This window comes from Silurus meridionalis, chromosome 5 (genome assembly GCF_014805685.1).
Source record: "Silurus meridionalis isolate SWU-2019-XX chromosome 5, ASM1480568v1, whole genome shotgun sequence".
In the NCBI taxonomy this organism is placed as follows: Eukaryota; Metazoa; Chordata; class Actinopteri; order Siluriformes; family Siluridae; genus Silurus; species Silurus meridionalis.
In genome coordinates, this window is record NC_060888.1 from 28,156,003 (window position 1) to 28,177,536 (window position 21,534).

Here is a 21,534-nt window from a genome sequence, read left to right on the forward strand (position 1 = left end):
GTCCTGTGGCTGCAACACCAAAACAAACCTTTGGTTTTTGCCAAAGGTAGCATTAAGGATTTTGACCAAATGTCTCCTCTTTGGTCTCAATTATCCTATGAACCTTGTTCCAGGAGTCTTGTGGATTATTCAGATGCAACTTTGAAAACCTAAACCATGCTGTCATGTTCTTTCTAGAGAGAAGAGTTTATTTTTCCTGGCAACCATCTAAACAAAACTTACTTGTTCAGTCTTTATGTTAATGTTTGGAAATGGCCTTATAACCCTTTCCACCATGATGGGCAGCAACAATTACTTCTCTAAGTACATTGATGATGTTTCACCTCCTTGGCCGCTAAAACTTTAGTTTTTATAAAGGTTTTTGCACTTACTGAATATTAATTAATCAAGGGCATTTAATAATCAGTACCTCTTAATTCCTATGGAAGGAGTAAGGGTGTACTTAGTTTTTCACATGTAGTTTTTCTATTTCTGCTTTTTGTTTGTAAAATAAATACTGACAAATTGATATCATGTGTTGCTGTTTGTCTGAGGTTGTTTTCACCTCATATTTACCTCAAGACCCAAAAAGGACCAGATAATTATTATTACGTCCTGATATGTAAAACCACAGAATTCAAAAAGAGCGCACTTTCTTTCTGCTTTTATTACAGATGTATGATTATATATTTCACATCTGTTACTGTGAAGGGAGCAAATATTAATAATCTAAACTGAATATATTAATATTTATATTATTTTATACTTGTAATTTCTAATGAAAATATTTTACTGCATATATTTTATCTTTATTAATACAATTTATGTATTCATATTTATTCATAATGAATGTATAAATAATTTTACTTTCATTAGGAGGAATTTTTTAATACATTTATTTCTTCATGAAATTTAAATAATAAAAAGAGATTTTTTTTAAATAAAACTACGTTTCTTCTAAATGATTTCTCAAAGAAATATTATTTTAAATAAATATTTAATGTTTAATTATTTAACGATTAACTATTTAATTGGATAAAGATTATTATGTTCTTAAGTAATGACGAGATCAAATTCAGACAAATTAACACCATTACTAACACCAAGGCATGTTCACACAGCGTGAAGGCTGATGTGGGCTCTGTGTGTGTGTGTGTGTGTGTGTGTGTGTGTGTGTGTGTGTGTGTGTGTGTGTGTGTGTGTGTGTGTGTCCTCCTCCTCTCCTCCTGTCCTTTGTAAACTTTCTCTTTATGGATGTCCCACAAGCTTTTGGCAGACACAGTACAGCCTTGCCACCCACACACTCACTAACGCACGCTCACACACACACACACACACACACACACACACACACACACACACACACAAACTCACACGAACACACACATACACAAACCGCCAACACGGGGTGAGATCAGCATTGTTCTTCAAACTTTTCTCCTGTTTAAGCTCCTGTATTGAACACGTAAATGTAATGCAAAATGTAAATGTAAACACACACAAACATACACACACACACACACACACACACACACACACACACACACACACACACACACACACACACAAACATACTGAGCTCAAAGTAACAGAGATTTCATTTTATTTTGTTATTAATCCTGCTTCCTTTCCATTTTTCTCTCCCTGTTACTGTATCTGTATCAGTGCACTGACTTTGAATTATAGTTGTACTATAGTTGTGTTGCAACGTACTATAGTTGTCTTATTGTTGTATGATAGTTGTGTTGTAGTTGTATGATAGTTGTGTTATAGTTCTATGATAGTTGTGTTATAGTTGTATGATAGTTGTAGTATAGTTGTATGATAGTTGTGGTATAGTTGTATGATAGTTGTGTTATACTTGTATGATAGTTGTGGTATAGTTGTATGATAGTTGTGTTATAGTTGTATGATAGTTGTATAGTTGTATGATAGTTGTGTTATAGTTGTATGATAGTTGTGTTATAGTTGTATGATAGTTGTGGTATAGTTGTATGATAGTTGTGTTATAGTTGTATGATAGTTGTGGTATAGTTGTATGATAGTTGTGGTATAGTTGTATGATAGTTGTGTTATAGTTGTATGATAGTTGTGTTATAGTTGTATGATAGTTGTGTATAGTTGTATGATAGTTGTGGTATAGTTGTATGATAGTTGTGGTATATTTGTATGATAGTTGTGGTATAGTTGTATGATAGTTGTGTTATAGTTGTATGATAGTTGTGTTATAGTTGTATGATAGTTGTGGTATAGTTGTATGATAGTTGTGGTATAGTTGTATGATAGTTGTGGTATAGTTGTATGATAGCTGTGTAATAGTTGTATGATAGTTGTGTTATAGTTGTGTTATAGTGATAGATTACCTGATCACTTACACCCAGAGTCTTTCTCCTAGTTAGGCTTGATGTGTGTGTGTGTGTGTGTGTGTGTGTGTGTGTGTGTGTGTGTGTGTCACAAACGGAGGTGTGACAATGAATAATGAGGGGAAATATCGTTATTGAACAGTATTTATAGGTACATCTTTTTTCCAGTCCTGGATTTATACACAACTCAAATCAATTTCATGATCAATATTTTGCAGCAATTGTGAAAGTGGGTACATACACACACACACACACACACACACACACACACACACACACACACAACCTAACATCCCCCTCCCCCACTGCCCAGTGGCTTTTCATATTAAATACATTTCATGAAGTAACATGAGGGTTTTAGATTCATAAATATAACGAATAATTTGAGTATAAAAGGATATTTCACATTTACACTACAGAGCTGTGGAGTTCTCCATCCTGATTGGTCAGAAGGTGTTGATTAACTCTATTTAACAGCAGCTCTGATTGTAGTGCAGATGTTATGGTTTCTGTAGCAACAGCTGGTTTGCAGGGGCGTGTTTAGATCACGCTCCATATAAATGACAAGTCAGAAGATGTTTCTATAATATAAATGGTCTCCAGTGTCAGAGGGTAAATTTTCTGAGCGTTGTGAAGAGTTTGCACTTCTTTATAGTTTCTACAAACCAGTAAAAGAAAAGAAAAGAACAAAGAACAAGTGTTTATAGTTGATATAACTTAAGTGACAACAGGAACTCACTCATGTCATTAAAACATTGGGAATTTTTGTAAGGGGTGTAGGAGAAATAAAACACTCAGGAACTCCCTGTTTTTCATCGCCCTGGTGGTAACAGTAACTCTGCTTCATTATATCACCATCATACCTTGTTGATTATTTACCCAAAGTGTTTCATTTTTCCTTACAGATAAGAAAGAGATCAAAAATGCCACTAATTGATATTTACTAAAGGTATAAATACATTCTGAAGGCTAAGATCTGATTTGTTCTCTAACAGGTTTAACATGTCATCCTGGAGCGATGTGGACATTCTGAGAAAGTGAAAGTGTCCATCTGAATACACACACCTGGTCTCCTGTCCATCTGAATACACACACCTGGTCTCCTGTCCATCTGAAATCACACACCTGGTCTCCTGTCCATCTGAATACACACACCTGGTCTCCTGTCCATCCGGGGTGTCCAGGCCTGCACTTGCTTTGTTGTAAATTTGTTTAAAAATGGCTGACCACTATCAAAACAGCTATCACCATGGAGAAGGCTACCAGGCCGAATACCAGGAAGATGAAGATGCAGCAAGTGACGCCACCGAGGGTCATGACGAGGATGACCAAATGTACGAGGGCGAGTACCAGGGCATCCCACACCCGGATGAGGTAAAAACGGCGAGGTCGAAGATCAAACTCCGCGCCGATCCAGATGAAGACGAGGGACTTGCAGAGCAGTATGAGGAGATTATAGAGGACTGCGGACACGGACGCTTCCAGTGGAGTCTGTTTGTGGTGCTGGGCTTGGCGCTGATGGCCGACAGCGTCGAGTGTTTCGTGGTGGCATTGGCGCTTCCCAGTGCCGAGAAGGACATGTGCATGTCTAATGCAGAGAAAGGCATGCTGGGTAAGTCCAGGTTTTATGTGGTAATAATTAAATTTTTAATATTAGGGTTAGCTAAACCCAGCCATTAGGAAGGAGAGGGGGAGCTGCAGGTTGTTGTTGACTCTACGTATGTGGTAATACCACCCGTGCAAATCAGAAATAGCAATAAATTATATTTACAAATAAAAAACAATTTTAGACAAAGTCAAATGTAGCTGATATTTTTCACTGAAATTATTAAAGATGATTTTAATTAGACTGTCCAACAAATACGAGGTAAATGTTCATGTTCTGGAAAGTTCAGCCCCATTTTCACTGTCACTGCGTCTTTACAATGTGTTTAACCAACTTACTGACGATATGCTAGCTATTTTATTCATCTGTCCCTTCGTCCTTGTGTTGCATTTGAACACAAAAAACTCTGTAGCGATTAACACTTAGAGTAATTACTGTGTCATTTTGGCTCTTTGAAGTCTTTCATTATTAATAATTAATAATAATTAATAATTTATGAACACATTTAAGGTAAATGTTGATGTTCTAAACAATGTTATCCAGTTTTTACTTTCTCTGCATTCTTATATCTCTGTAATGAACTAATGAGTGTACTAGCTATTTAACACCTATTTGTTCTGAATATTTTCTGATTATCACATCTGAGGTAAATGTTGATGTTTCATATAATCCTTTATCATTTTTATTATCACAGTGTCTTTTAAACGTCTATAACAAACTTACTGATTGTATGCTAGCTAGATAATTCGTTTCCATCGTTATTTATCAAATCATTATCTCCACGTTGCCCATTTGCTTAGCAGTGGTGTGTATTAGCTTTTCCTTTTAGCATATAATTTATAAATTCCATTTAAAAGCACTAAGATTTGATTAGCAGTCTATGTTAAGAATAACTGTTACACGGTTGCCTTTTTTACTTTTTTACAAACATATCTGAGGTAAATGTTGATGTTCCGGATAATTCTGTCTCATTTTTATTGTCAATACATCCTTACAGTTCATGTAGCTCTGGTAAATGTTCTAGCTAAATCTAACTAAAGACTAGTTATATTAAAAAGAGCTAAAACACAAATAAATAAATAAATAAGTAAATAAATAAATAAATAAATAAATAAATAAGATAAAATATTGCTAGCTATTGAGGATAAAGTGTAATTTTTGTTTTTATAAACATTTTTTACATTTATTTACCAGCAACCCTGTGGTAAATGTTGATGTTTTGGATAGTTTTGTCTCATTTTCACTCTCACTTCTATCTACACAGTGTATAATAAACTTACTGACCACATTCTAGCTAGCTAATTCCTTTGTTTCCATCGTTATCTAATGTAGCCTTGCAGCCACGTTACCCAGTTGTGCAGTAATAGCATTTTTCTTCCGATTAAAAAAAATACCCATGAAATGTCTGAGGTAAATGTTGATGTTCTGGCTAGTTTTCATGAAGTTTGCCAGTGACATGCGAGCTACCTAATTCCTAGCTCATGCTTGTTGTACTGTAAATCATTCTAGTTGTATACTGATTTTCCTCCCAATCTCAGGAGCTCATTTATATCTCCATGCTAAGTGTAATTATAAATTAATGTTAGTTGTTATAATTCTTATTCATTTGTCAACACATCTGAGGTAAACGTTGATGTTCAGGTTCGTTTTCATCACTACTGCATCTATTTACTGAGCGTATAAAGACTCTACAGATTTATTGCTAGCTAGCAAACATATGATTGAGATTTCTAGTTGCCTAGCAACAATGTACTTATAACATATAACCACCCCTAATATGAAAAAGGTTTTATTTAGAGTTAAATCTCCACGTATACACACACTTCTGACATCTGGAACCTTCTGCATCCTTCTGCAGCTGCATCCATTTTCATTAGTATCCCGTTTCCCCCTGAGGGAATTTGCGATTAGGATCGAGCTGAAAACACTTGGCAGGGGTTCGATATTAGCCAGAAGCTACTTAAGAAGAACATAAATAAGGAGCGGCTGCAGAGTTAGTGAACAGCGCTGAGATTAGGCTGAGTCGTGTCTCGACCTAATGCCAAGGAACGACTCGCTCGCTGGAGAGTGGAGAATGTCTCACTCGTCTCATATGTACACTGTACATTTTACATTTTCAAACGCAACCTAACAGCATGGTGGAAAAAAGAGAAAAAAATCACTCAGGTTAAGACACAGTAAAATAACACAACATGATGAGGCATGCTGTTTTAGGAAACTAATCCACATCAGGGTAGTTTGATGACGCGAGTGAGTTCCTTCCAGGTGTTCCTTCCAGAAGTGTTCTGTTCCATTGACATTAAAACAATGTTGCATCTATAACATGAGGTTTGCATGAGATGAGGTTCATGTAACACTGTAAAGCGAATCAGTTCCTGTTCTCACTTACGTTACAGCAGCTATAAACCCTCACTCCCTCACCTCACCTCCCTTTTCTCTTTCATCACTCTTTAAGAAGACAAAAATACACAAAGCTGTGTACACTCCGATGTCCTGAAGATGTCGGACTCTGACTGTTACAAAGCACTGACACTGGAGACTCCTTCCATACATGTCTTCATAACCATCTCCTCAGGAGTGGATGTACTGGGGTGGCTCAGGGTGGCAACTACTACCCTTAAAAAAAGCCTTGCCACCCCATCTGCCACCCCAGCACTGGTACCCCAATTGATCAAATAAAAATGTAATCAGTTTCCATGGCAGCGGTTGTGCTTCAGTGTAATGAACAGTGTAAAAATGATACACTCGTAAATAACGGCAAGAAATCTCATCTTTTTATTAAAGCGAAATGCGAACAAACGACTCTTCTGAACTGCTTCGTTTTGTGAATCAAGCAAATTCATCTCCCTGCAAAATACTTCACCACATTGATACATCTATAATATTATTAAATCAAGGGTTTTTTTTTTTTTTTTTGTAGTTCCTGTGAATGAGCTGTGACTATAGAAACAGTTCCGGGGGGCGTGGCCTAAAGTCTAAACGATAATTATTCACAGATAGTATGATGCTACATTGATAGCAATAAAAGTCTTTGCTTGTTAAATACATTCGCATCGTACCTTTAAATGCTGACGTCAGCTGACTCCTGCCTTGGCATGTGTGTGTGTGTGTGTGTGTGTGTGTGTGTGTGTGTGTGTGTGTGTGTGTGTGTGTGTTCCTGTAAACAGCAGAGTCAGCATAGGATTTAGCAGATCAATACACTTCTATCTGACCTTCAATCTTGAATCTGATACACAACATCCCTCTATCCCTCTATCATTTTTTCCCTACTTATCTTTCTTCCTCCAGCTCTTTATCTTTTTCATATCTCTCTTTCTCTTTCAGTCTCCTCTTCTTTTCTTTTATTCCTGAAGCATTATGTTAATCACTCACTCCTGCTTTTATGTTCCTTCGATCGCCCACTCTCTCTCTCCCACCATCAGTCCCTTTCTCCCTTTCTATTCATCTAAGTGTCATGACCTGGCAGGAGGGATTAAGAGCAACTGATAGAAAAGAGAGAGAGAGAGAGAGAGAGAGAGAGAGAGAGAGAAAGAGAGAATACAGATGGACATGCTGAGATGGAGTGAGCCAGTCCTCCTCCTCTCTGTGGGAGAATCTCTCTCTCTCTCTCTCTCTCTCTCTCTCTCTGAGGGTAATTAAAGGTAAAGAGTGTGTGCCGTGTTGTTTTGGAAGACTTGTGTCTGATTGTGAGAATGAAGTAAATGGTAGTTTTCAGGACTCTGCAGCGGCATTGTGCTCTAGATGTTTTCTCTCCTAATCGCACTGAAGATATTTACAGGAATGTTCTTTTATTGACATGGTCAGGTCCTGGGTGTACAGACAAAACTGGACAATGAAGAACATCATCTGAGGGAAAAAAAACTCCATCATCTCTTCTGTACAAGAAGCAGGTGGTCAAAAGTGACCAGGGTTTAGAGCCGTCTGTCCACATCCACTCCACTACAATGAGTTATTTACTCAGTTACTTTGGAATAAAGACAGTTAGTATGTTCGTCATTAGTTTATTTATTTCTTAGTTAGTTAAAGATTAATTAGTTACTTATATGTAGAATCTAAAGCTGGAATGTTATTCGTCAGGACAAAAATTGTTGGTATGACTCCGCCTACTAAATTTAAGGCCCCGCCTCCCACAGTTTAACAGCAAAGAGTTATAGCTGAAAGTGATGATTATGATGATGATGATGATGATGATGATGATGATGATGATGATGATTGTTTATACTGAGTGTAAATGTATGAATATATGACACACTATTTCTATTGTTTTGCAAAAGAATAATAAACCCGAGGACATGAAGCTTTTACTCATGTAGCAAGCACACTGTAAAGGGAAGAGAAAGACAGAGGGGAGGATAGAGGAAAAGAGAGAGTTTATTCTGTGCATATTAATGATGTGTGATCTGAGGAAATATCATTTCACACTGAATTATAAATATATATTTATCTTTGGCTGCTTTGGAATTAAAAAAAGAAAGAAATTGTGCCTTCTAGTGGTCGTCAACAGCCACTGCACCCGGTAATGTGTTCACCCCAAACTCCCTCAGAAAAATGATTGTTATTTTAAAACAGTTCAAGGAACAGTTCCATCCTGACATGCTCCTCACCAGTAAACTTCTCCTTCAGGTCTGATCGTGTTCCTGGGAATGATGTTCGGAGCGTTCCTGTGGGGGGGGATGGCTGATAAAATAGGACGACGGAAATGCCTGCTCATCGCTCTGACCATCAACTGCATCGCCGCCTTCCTCTCTTCCTTTGCTCAGGGATATGGATTCTTCATCTTCTTCAGACTCATATCTGGCTTTGGGTGAGAGATACAGAGGCAAAGAGAGATAAAAAAACAGAGAGAGTGAGAGAGACAGAGACAGACAGAGAGAAATAAGAAAGAGCAACTTCAGTTTATAAAGGATTCTAACCAGCAGGAGCTGAAAACAATAAACTGATGAAACAATTTGTGTGTGTGTGTGTGTGTGTGTGTGTGTGTGTGTGTGTGTGTGTGTGTGTGTGTGTGTGTGTGTGTGTGTGTGTTCTACAGGATCGGTGGCTCTGTCCCTATTGTGTATTCGTATTTCTCAGAGTTTCTGCAGATGGATAAGAGAGGAGAGCATCTCAGCTGGCTCTGTATGTTCTGGATGATGGGAGGAATTTATGCTTCATTCACTGCCTGGGGCATCATCCCTCACTATGGTACTGTTATAACATGTTAATAACACCAATATATAACAGCGCCCCTCACTTTGGTACAGGGTATAACATGTTAACACCTTTATAATCATCACTTACTATGGCACTGTAATAACATGTTAATAACACAATTATAACATTGTCCCTTACTATAGTACTGTTATAACATGTTAATAAAAACCAATGTAGCATCGTCCCTCAGTATGGTAGTTATAACATGTTAACACCAATATAACATCATCGCTGACTGTTACAACTATAATCTGTTAGTTACTATTCTATAACATCATCCCTTTCTATAGTACATTTATAACATGCTAATAACACCTGTATAACATTGTGAAGTTATAACTATACTATAACTACAGTACCGTTATGACATGTTAACACCTCTATATCAGCCCTTACTACGCAAGTTATAACATTTTACTAGCACTTCAGTAACATCCCTCAGTACAATAAAGTTATAATATGTTCCATATAATACTTCTAGAACATCATCCCTCACTTTGGGACAGTTATAACATTTTAATAACACTTCTATTGTCTTTCGGTCCTCATTATGGTAGTTTTAACGCATAAATAACACTTCTGTAACATCATCCATCACTACAGTACATGTAGAACATGGTAATAACGCCTCTATAACATCAACCCCTTTACTATAATACGATTATAATGTTAATAACGCCTCTATAACATCAACCCCTTTACTATAGTACGATTATAACGTTAATAACGCCTCTATAACATCAACCCTTACTATAGTACGATTATAACGTTAATAACACCTCTATAACATCAACCCTTACTATAGTACGATTATAACGTTAATAACGCCTCTATAACATCAACCCTTACTATAGTACGATTATAACGTTAATAACGCCTCTATAACATCAACCCCTTTACTATAGTACGATTATACCATTAATAACGCCTCTATAACATCAACCCCTTTACTATAATACGATTATAATGTTAATAACGGCTCTATAACATCAACCCCTTTACTATAGTACGATTATAACGTTAATAACGCCTCTATAACATCAACCCCTTTACTATAGTACGATTATAACGTTAATAACAGCTCTATAACATCAACCCCTTTACTATAGTACGATTATAACGTTAATAACACCTCTATAACATCAACCCCTTTACTATAGTACGATTATACCATTACTAACACCTCTATAACATCAACCCTTACTATAGTACGATTATAATGTTAATAACACCTCTATAACATCAACCCCTTTACTATAGTACGATTATAATGTTAATAACACCTCTATAACATCAACCCCCTTACTATAATACGATTATAATGTTAATAACGCCTCTATAACATCAACCCCCTTACTATAATACGATTATAATGTTAATAACGCTCTATAACATCAACCCTTACTATAATACGATTATAATGTTAATAACGCTCTATAACATCAACCCCTTACTATAGTACGATTATAACGTTAATAACACCTCTATAACATCAACCCTTTTACTATAGTACGATTATACCATTAATAACGCCTCTATAACATCAACCCCTTTACTATAGTACGATTATAATGTTAATAACACCTCTATAACATCAACCCCTTTACTATAGTACGATTATACCATTAATAACGCCTCTATAACATCAACCCCTTTACTATAGTACGATTATAATGTTAATAACGCCTCTATAACATCAACCCCTTTACTATAGTACGATTATACCATTAATAACACCTCTATAACATCAACCCCTTTACTATAGTACGATTATACCATTACTAACACCTCTATAACATCAACCCTTACTATAGTACGATTATAATGTTAATAACACCTCTATAACATCAACCCCTTTACTATAGTACGATTATAATGTTAATAACACCTCTATAACATCAACCCCCTTACTATAATACGATTATAATGTTAATAACGCTCTATAACATCAACCCTTACTATAATACGATTATAATGTTAATAACGCCTCTATAACATCAACCCCCTTACTATAATACGATTATAATGTTAATAACGCCTCTATAACATCAACCCCCTTACTATAATACGATTATAATGTTAATAACGCCTCTATAACATCAACTCTTACTATTGTACGATTATAACGTTAATCACGCCTCTATAACATCAACCCCTTTACTATAGTATGATTATAATGTTAATAACACCTCTATAACATCAACCCCTTTACTATAGTACGATTATAACGTTAATAACGGCTCTATAACATCAACCCCTTTACTATAGTACGATTATAACGTTAATAACACCTCTATAACATCAACCCCTTTACTATAGTACGATTATACCGTTAATAACACCTCTATAACATTAACCCCTTTACTATAATACGATTATAATGTTAATAACGGCTCTATAACATCAACCCCTTTACTATAGTACGATTATAACGTTAATAACGGCTCTATAACATCAACCCCTTTACTATAGTACGATTATAACGTTAATAACGGCTCTATAACATCAACCCCTTTACTATAGTACGATTATACCGTTAATAACACCTCTATAACATTAACCCCTTTACTATAGTACGATTATAATGTTAATAACGGCTCTATAACATCAACCCCTTTACTATAGTACGATTATAACGTTAATAACGGCTCTATAACATCAACCCCTTTACTATAGTACAATTATAATGTTAATAACACCTCTATAACATCAACTCTTACTATAGTACGATTATAACGTTAATAACACCTCTATAACATCAACCCCTTTACTATAGTATGATTATACCATTAATAACACCTCTATAACATCAACCCCTTTACTATAGTACGATCATAATGTTAATAACACCTCTATAACATCAACTCTTACTATAGTACGATTATAACGTTAATAACACCTCTATAACATCAACCCCTTTACTATAGTACGATTATAATGTTAATAACACCTCTATAACATCAACCCCCTTACTATAATACGATTATAATGTTAATAACGCCTCTATAACATCAACCCCTTTACTATAATACGATTATAATGTTAATAACGGCTCTATAACATCAACCCCTTTACTATAGTACGATTATAACGTTAATAACGGCTCTATAACATCAACCCCTTTACTATAGTACGATTATAACGTTAATAACAGCTCTATAACATCAACCCCTTTACTATAGTACGATTATAACGTTAATAACAGCTCTATAACATCAACCCCTTTACTATAGTACGATTATAATGTTAATAACACCTCTATAACATCAACCCTTTTACTATAGTACGATTATACCATTAATAACGCCTCTATAACATCAACCCCTTTACTATAGTACGATTATAATGTTAATAACACCTCTATAACATCAACCCCTTTACTATAGTATGATTATACCATTAATAACGCCTCTATAACATCAACCCCTTTACTATAGTACGATTATACCATTAATAACACCTCTATAACATCAACCCCTTTACTATAGTATGATTATAATGTTAATAACGCCTCTATAACATCAACCCCTTACTATAGTACGATTATAATGTTAATAACACTCTATAACATCAACCCCTTTACTATAGTACGATTATAATGTTAATAACACTCTATAACATCAACCCCTTACTATAATACGATTATAATGTTAATAACGCCTCTATAACATCAACCCCCTTACTATAATACGATTATAATGTTAATAACGCCTCTATAACATCAACCCCCTTACTATAATACGATTATAATGTTAATAACGCCTATAACATCAACCCCTTTACTATAGTAATGCGATTATAACGTTAATAACGCCTCTATAACATCAACTCTTACTATAGTACGATTATAACGTTAATCACGCCTCTATAACATCAACCCCTTTACTATAGTACGATTATAATGTTAATAACACTCTATAACATCAACCCCTTTACTATAATACGATTATAACGTTAATAACGGCTCTATAACATCAACCCCTTTACTATAGTACGATTATAACGTTAATAACGCCTCTATAACATCAACCCCTTTACTATAGTACGATTATACCGTTAATAACACCTCTATAACATCAACCCCTTTACTATAGTATGATTATAATGTTAATAACACCTCTATAACATCAACCCCCTTACTATAATACGATTATAATGTTAATAACGCCTCTATAACATCAACCCTTTTACTATAGTACGATTATACCATTAATAACACCTCTATAACATCAACCCCTTTACTATAGTACGATCATAATGTTAATAACACCTCTATAACATCAACTCTTACTATAGTACGATTATAATGTTAATAACGCCTCTATAACATCAACCCCTTTACTATAGTACGATTATAATGTTAATAACGCCTCTATAACATCAACCCCTTTACTATAGTACGATTATAATGTTAATAACGCCTCTATAACATCAACCCTTTTACTATAGTACGATTATACCATTAATAACACCTCTATAACATCAACCCTTACTATAGTACGATTATAATGTTAATAACACCTCTATAACATCAACCCCTTTACTATAGTACGATTATAATGTTAATAACGCCTCTATAACATCAACCCCTTTACTATAGTACGATTATAACGTTAATAACGCCTCTATAACATCAACCCCTTTACTATAGTACGATTATACCGTTAATAACGCCTCTATAACATCAACCCCTTTACTATAGTACGATTATAACGTTAATAACGCCTCTATAACATCAACTTTACTATAGTACGATTATAATGTTAATAATGCCTCTATAACATCAACTCTTACTATAGTACGATTATAACGTTAATAACGCCTCTATAACATCAACCCCCTTACTATAATACGATTATAACGTTAATAACGCCTCTATAACATCAACCCCTTTACTATAGTATGATTATAATGTTAATAACGCCTCTATAACATCAACCCCTTTACTATAGTACGATTATAACGTTAATAACACCTCTATAACATCAACTCTTACTTTAGTACTATTATAACGTTAATAACACCTCTATAACATCAACCCCTTTACTATAGTATAAAATGTATAGTTGAATTTATGTCTGTACTTTGAGTGTCACTAACAGCTGGAACCAAATTCCTTGTGTGTGTAAACACATTTGGCCTATAAACCTGATTCTGACTCTGATATTGCACAGTTATAACACGTTAACATTCTGTTACATCGCACACTAAAGAACAGTTATAACACATTATTAACACTCTGAAACATTGATAACTGTCTATAACAATTGTATAACAATGCTCATAATTCTGCAGATATTAAACATTAATAAGACCTTTATAACAAATAAGCCTTTTTAACACAATAATGTGTGTGTTTTTGTGTGTGTGTGTTCAGGATGGGGTTTCAGTATGGGTTCGGAGTTTCAGTTCCACAGTTGGCGTGTTTTTGTGTTGGTTTGTGCCCTGCCCGCCGTCGCCGCCCTCATCGGCCTCAACTTCATGCCCGAGAGTCCTCGCTTCCTGCTAGAGGTACAGGGTCAAAGGTCAACATGTATGTGCTGAAATTCAGCCCGAAATCCATAAACACTTGCGACAGAGCAGAAACAAACACATTCTTCCACAAGGAAGCAGGAACAGGTACAGGAACAGGTACAGGTACAGGAACAGGTATGGGAACAGGTACAGGTACAGGTACAGGTACAGGTAGAGGAACAGGTAGATGAACAGTTACAGGTACAGGAACAGGAACAGGTACAGGTACAGGTACAGGTACAGGTAGAGGTACAGGTAAAGGTACAGGTAGAGGAACAGGTAGAGGAACAGGTACAGGAACAGGTACAGGTACAGGAACAGGAACAGGTAGAGGAACAGGTACAGGTACAGGTACAGGTACAGGTAGAGGTACAGGTACAGGTACAGGAAGAGGTGCAGGTACAGGTAGAGGAACAGGTACAGGAACAGGTACAGGTACAGGAACATGTACAGGAACAGGTACAGGGACAGGTCAAGGAACAGGAACAGGAACAGGTACAGGAAGAGGAACAGGTACAGGTACAGGAAGAGGAACAGGTACAGGTACAGGAAGAGGTGCAGGTACAGGTAGAGGAACAGGTACAGGTACAGGTACAGGTACAGGAACAGGTACAGGAACAGGAACAGGAACAGGTAGAGGAACAGGAACAGGAACAGGAACAGGTAGAGGAACAGGAACATGAACAGGTACAGGAACATGTACAGGAACAGGAACAGGTACAGGGACAGGTAGAGGAACAGGAACAGGACAATCAATCAGGAGAGAGAACAAGTTAACAAACACAGGAAGCTGTGACCAAATAAGGAAAGTGAAGAGCAGACAAAGACGAATGTGACTCAAACATATAAATACACATAGAATTTATTTATTCCTCTTTTCTCTTAATTTTCCCCCATTCTTTCTTTCTTTCTTTCTTTCTTTCTTTCTTTCTTTCTTTCTTTCTTTCTTTCTTTCTTTCTTTCTTTCTTTCTTTCTTTCCTTCTTTCTCTCTTTCTCTCTTTTTTGTTGTCCCTTGTCCTTTATTTTGTTTCATTGATTAATTTCTTTCTGTTCTTTTTCTTTTTTCCATGTTACTCCAGCATGCGAAACACGACGAGGCCTGGATGATCCTGAAGCGGGTTCACGACACGAACTGGAGAGCAAAAGGAGAACCGGAGCGAGTGTTCACCGTGAGTGAGGTTCTACTGAAGATGAAACAGATGATCACATTTCTATATGAAGGAACACTAAAGTTTCTGTTTCCTGCTCAGGTTTCTCAGATCAAAACCCCAAAGACGCAGGAGGACGAGTTCTTTGAGATTCAGACCTCCACAGGAACAACTTTCCAGAGATGGGCGGTTCGCACGGTGACTCTGATCAGACTGGTAAACTCATCACTGGGTTTATGACCTACGCTGACATAAGTTTTACCCTCAAGATGTGTTTAATGCTGTGTTTCATACCGTGTGCAGGTGCTGAAGAACGTCGCATCTCTCTTAGCTCACGATCTGAGACTCGCTACACTCCTCATGGCTGTGATTTGGTTTACGATGGCTTTCAGGTAAAACATGTCCTACATGAACACGCTCTAGAAATGAATAAAAACGTTCTCTTGAGTTGTGCATGTCAGCCTTGTCCAGCCAGATGTGCTTCTTCTCTTAACTGTTTCCACAAACTTTTATCAGACGTGTTTGAATGCAGGAGCATGAAATTTTCCCTTTACTTGAACTAAGAGACCCAGACATGTTCCTGCATGTGCACAAAGCCAACTTCATAAAAATCTGCTTTAAATGGGTTGAAAGATCTCCTGCTATTAAACCCTTCTGAACACCTTTGGGATGAATGTGACTGCTGATTGCAACCCAGACCTCCTCACCTTCTCCCCTACATCACTACCTCACTTTACTAACACACTTGTAGCGGAATTAATCTCCACAAATCTCCACAAAATCGAATGGAACATCTTCCCAGAAGAGTGGAGCTCATTATAACAGCCAATGGTGTGGAATGGGATGTTCAAAAAGAAGCACATACAGATCTCTTATGCTAAGGTGTCCACAGCATGTTTGTAAAATACATAAAAATTACACAGTGTCACAATTAAATGCAGATAATTGAGTAAAATATCACATACGTGTAGCAGCCCCAGTTAGCATCATGTGTACCTGACAGGTCTGGTCCTCCTGGTACGGTATTAAGTCAGCATAGTTTTAGCAGAAAAGTGCTCATAATGTTACAGCTTCTACATGATTCTAATGTTTTCCAATTGTGTGTTGTAGTTACTACGGATTAGCCGTGTGGTTCCCAGACATGATCAAGCACCTACAGTATGAGGAATACGAGTCCAAGGTGAAGAATTTCCCCAGAGAGAAAATCGAAAACTTTCACTTCAACTTCTCCCTGGAGAATCAAATCCACAGCGATGGAAAATACATCAACGACAAGTGCGTATAGTATGAACGTAGACGTGTGTGTGTGTGTGTCTGTGTGTGCGTGTTTTATTACATCACGTTTTTTCACCCAGGTTCATCGGCATCGAGATGAAATCTGTGAAGTTCGAGGACTCGCTCTTTGAGAACTGTTTTTTTGAGAACATCAGGTCTACAGACACCTATTTTGAAAACTGCACCTTCAGATACACCACCTTCTACAACACCGGTCAGAATGAAGCACGGTTATGAATCTGCATCACGTGATGCCTTAGGAGACCTGAAGGTGATGTGTGTGTGTGTGTGTGTGTGTGTGTGTGTGTGTGTGTGTGTGTGTGTGTGTGTGTATATGTGTGTGTGTGTGTGTGTGTGTGTGTGTGTGTGTGTGTTATTTCTTCAGATTTTGATAAAGAGAACTTCATTGACTGCATGATGGACAACACGAGTTTCCTCAACCCTAAGAAGGGCTGCCATCTCAACGTCCAGGAGGAAAACGATGTCCTCGTTTACTTGGTCAGCTTTCTGGGAAGTCTGGCTGTGCTTCCCGGGAATATCATCTCGGCACTCTTCATGGATAAGATCGGGAGAATTAAAATAATCGGTTAGTTGAACAAATATAAACATTGAGTTCTGGATCCTGATTGGTCAGAAGGTGCTTATTAATTACCTATAACAGGAGCTGAAGGAATGTCCCAGTGTAGAGCTTAGTGGTTAAGATTTTGGACTTCTGATCAGAAGGTTGGCAGTTCAAATCCCAGCACCGTTTAGCTGCCACTGCTCAGGTGTATGAATGCAATAATAGAATAGAACAAACTTTATTTGTCAAATATACATTATAGCACAGTGAAATTCTTTTTGTCGCATATTCCAGCTCGTTCGGAAGCTGGAGTCAAAGTGCAGGGTCAACCATGATACAGCACCGCTGGAGCACAGAGGGTTAAGGGCCTTGTGCAAGAGTGGCAGCCTAGCGATAAAGTGCCACTAAACTCCCACTCCCCCTGCCACTGAGCTCCCACTTCCCCTGCAACTGAGCTCCCACTCCACCTGCCACTGAGCTCAGTCTTCACCTGCCACTGAGCTCCCACTCCCCTGCCAGTGAGCTCCCACTTCCCTGCCACTGAGTTCCCACTCCCCTGCCACTGAGCTCCCACTCCCCCTGCCACTGAGCTCCCACTCCCCTGCCACTGAGCTCCCACTCCCCTGCTACTGAGCTCCCACTCCCCCTGCCACTGAGCTCAGTCTCCCCTGCCACTGAGCTCCCACCCCTGCCACTGAGCTCCCACTCCCCTGCCACTGAGCTCCCACTCCCCTGCCACTGAGCTCCCACTCCCCCTGCCACTGAGCTCCCACTCCCCTGCCACTGAGCTCCCACTCCCCCTGCAATACAAGGTGGTATCAAAAGTTTTCAAGACTAATGGTGTAACTGATGCTGTTCTGACCCACATGTTATTTAAAGTAAGGAGATGTTTATGTAAAATGTAAGGAAAGAGTCTCCAGTGTCAGTGTCCCACTCCCCCTGCCACTGAGCTCCCACTCCCCTGCTACTGAGCTCCCACTCCCCTGCCACTGAGCTCAGTCTCCCCTGCCACTGAGCTCCCACCCCTGCCACTGAGCTCCCACCTCTGCCAATGAGCTCCCACTCCCCTGCCACTGAGCTCCCACTCCCCTGCCACTGAGCTCCCACTCCCCTGCCACTGAGCTCCCACTCCCCTGCCAATGAGCTCCCACTCCCCTGCCACTGAGCTCCCACTCCTGCCACTGAGCTCCCACTCCCTGCCACTGAGCTCCCACTCCCCTGCCACTGAGCTCCCACTCCCTGCCACTGAGCTCCCACCCCTGCCACTGAGCTCCCACTCCCCTGCAATACAAGGTGGTATCAAAAGTTTTCAAGACTAATGGTGTAACTGATGCTGTTCTGACCCACATGTTATTTAAAGTAAGGAGATGTTTATGTAAAATGTAAGGAAAGAGTCTCCAGTGTCAGTGTCCCTCCCCTGCCACTGAGCTCCCACTCCCCTGCTACTGAGCTCCCACTCCCCTGCCACTGAGCTCAGTCTCCCCTGCCACTGAGCTCCCACCCCTGCCACTGAGCTCCCACCTCTGCCAATGAGCTCCCACTCCCCTGCCACTGAGCTCCCACTCCCCTGCCACTGAGCTCCCACTCCCCTGCCACTGAGCTCCCACTCCCCTGCCAATGAGCTCCCACTCCCCTGCCACTGAGCTCCCACTCCTGCCACTGAGCTCCCACTCCCCTGCCACTGAGCTCCCACTCCCCTGCCACTGAGCTCCCACTCCCCTGCCACTGAGCTCCCACCCCTGCCACTGAGCTCCCACTCCCCTGCAATACAAGGTGGTATCAAAAGTTTTCAAGACTAATGGTGTAACTGATGCTGTTCTGACCCACATGTTATTTAAAGTAAGGAGATGTTTATGTAAAATGTAAGGAAAGAGTCTCCAGTGTCAGTGTCCCTCCCCTGCCACTGAGCTCCCACTCCCCTGCTACTGAGCTCCCACTCCCCCTGCCACTGAGCTCAGTCTCCCCCTGCCACTGAGCTCCCACTCCCCTGCCACTGAGCTCCCACTCCTGCCACTGAGCTCCCACTCCCCTGCCACTGAGCTCCCACTCCCCTGCCACTGAGCTCCCACTCCCCTGCCACTGAGCTCCCACTCCCCTGCCAATGAGCTCCCACTCCCCCTGCCACTGAGCTCCCACTCCCCTGCCACTGAGCTCCCACTCCCCTGCCACTGAGCTCCCACTCCTGCCACTGAGCTCCCTCCCCTGCCACTGAGCTCCCACTCCCCTGCCACTGAGCTCCCACTCCCCCTGCAATACAAGGTGGTATCAAATGTTTTCAAGACTAATGGTGTAACTGATGCTGTTCTGACCCACATGTTATTTAAAGTAAGGAGATGTTTATGTAAAATGTAAGGAAAGAGTCTCCAGTGTCAGTGTAACAGCTGGTTCTTTTCGACATCAGGACAGAGGAGTTAACACTTCTTTGTGGTTTCTATGGTAACAAACTTGAATTATTTTCTCTGATTGAGAATAAATATAGAAGGACAAGCGTTTATAGCTACCATAACATAATTGTTCACAGGAACTGACCGTAGAAATCTGAATCTCCTCTGTATTTGATTGTTGTCTGTCAACAGGAGGTTCCATGCTCATCTCAGCCGGCTGCACCTTCTTCCTCTTCCTGACCTTCAGTCAGGCGGCTATCATTGCCTTGCAGTGTCTGTTCTGCGGTGTCAGTGTGGCGGCGTGGAACGGCATCCAGGTCATCACCGTGGAGATTTACCCCGCCTCAAAAAGGTACTGATTCAACATCTATACCTCCTCTCCGCCCCCCTGCCCACTATCATCAAGACGGAGCATAAAGAACTTTGGTTAAAAATACTGTTTAGCTAAACAAGACAATCAGCATCATGTTGTTTTTTTAGGTTCTTTACTATGAAAAGATTTAACCAGCGTCATGTTTTTTTATTTTAAGGTTTGTTATTATAAACAGATTTAAAAAGCGGGCATTCTTTTGAATCAGAATTCAAAAGTTTCACGATTTCCTTCATCAATGAATCTAAATAGAATAAATAGATTTACTTCTGTTTATAACTTTATGCTCTGGTTGTAATTGTTGTCATAAACTGCATCTAAAAAGAAAATCTTTAAACTTACATTCATAAATTATTTACTAGAAAACCAGAACTCTGGACTCAAAGTCATGACAAGTTTTTACACTTCGAGCAGTAACTATACCAAGAACACCAGTTAATTTTAGTGTTTAGTAAATGTGTAGAACCAACACATAACACTAATGTGTTTATTTACTGTGGACACAAATTTACACAATATACAGGCGAAAGTGTAAAAATAAATAAATAAATAAAAGACTGGCATATGACTGGTGTCCCAATACTTTTGACATATTGTGTATCCTATTGCACTTCCTCCAGTATTTCATTGTTTTTGCAGCACACAAACACAAAGCAAGTACACAAGCAGTGTTTCAAATATCAGTGGCCATTTTGTGTATTAGGTTTAAAGAAATTATTATTTAGATTAAAAGTTCTACTTTTCAACCAGGATTGAATCTTTAAAATCATTGCTCACGTCTTTTATTTTTTACACTTTTTTCCCTTTGGTCTTGTTTCTACAGAGCCACAGCGTTTGGTGTCCTGAACGCAACATGTAAACTGGCAGCCATCTTGGGCAGCTCCATCTTCTCCTCGTTTGTGGGGGTCACTAAAGTTGTTCCCATCCTCCTGTCCTGTGGTGCGCTGGTGTGTGGGGGAGTGCTGGCTCTGAAACTACCAGAAACCAGAGAGAAAGTTCTGCTGTGATGTAAACCCATACCCCCCACACACACACACACACACACACACACACACACAAACATAAAGGCTGGTAGAATGTCTCTTTCTAGACTTTACTATCAAAAAGTCCAGAAACCAAAAATAAAAACGCATGTTTAT

General features: G+C 38.9%; 1 protein-coding gene across 1 annotated transcript; it reads left to right on the plus strand.

The window, feature by feature from the left end:
* The first annotated feature begins 3,549 nt into the window (after positions 1-3,549).
* Positions 3,550-21,457, plus strand: sv2bb (synaptic vesicle glycoprotein 2Bb). The gene is made up of 12 exons (XM_046849320.1): positions 3,550-3,954; positions 8,572-8,752; positions 8,981-9,132; positions 14,519-14,652; positions 15,736-15,825; positions 15,907-16,020; positions 16,108-16,196; positions 16,915-17,079; positions 17,160-17,293; positions 17,465-17,665; positions 20,218-20,377; positions 21,219-21,457. The coding sequence occupies exons 1-12, from the start codon at positions 3,561-3,563 to the stop codon at positions 21,400-21,402; spliced, it is 1,998 nt and encodes a 665-aa protein (XP_046705276.1). The 5' UTR covers positions 3,550-3,560; the 3' UTR covers positions 21,403-21,457.
* Positions 21,458-21,534: the final 77 nt, after the last annotated feature.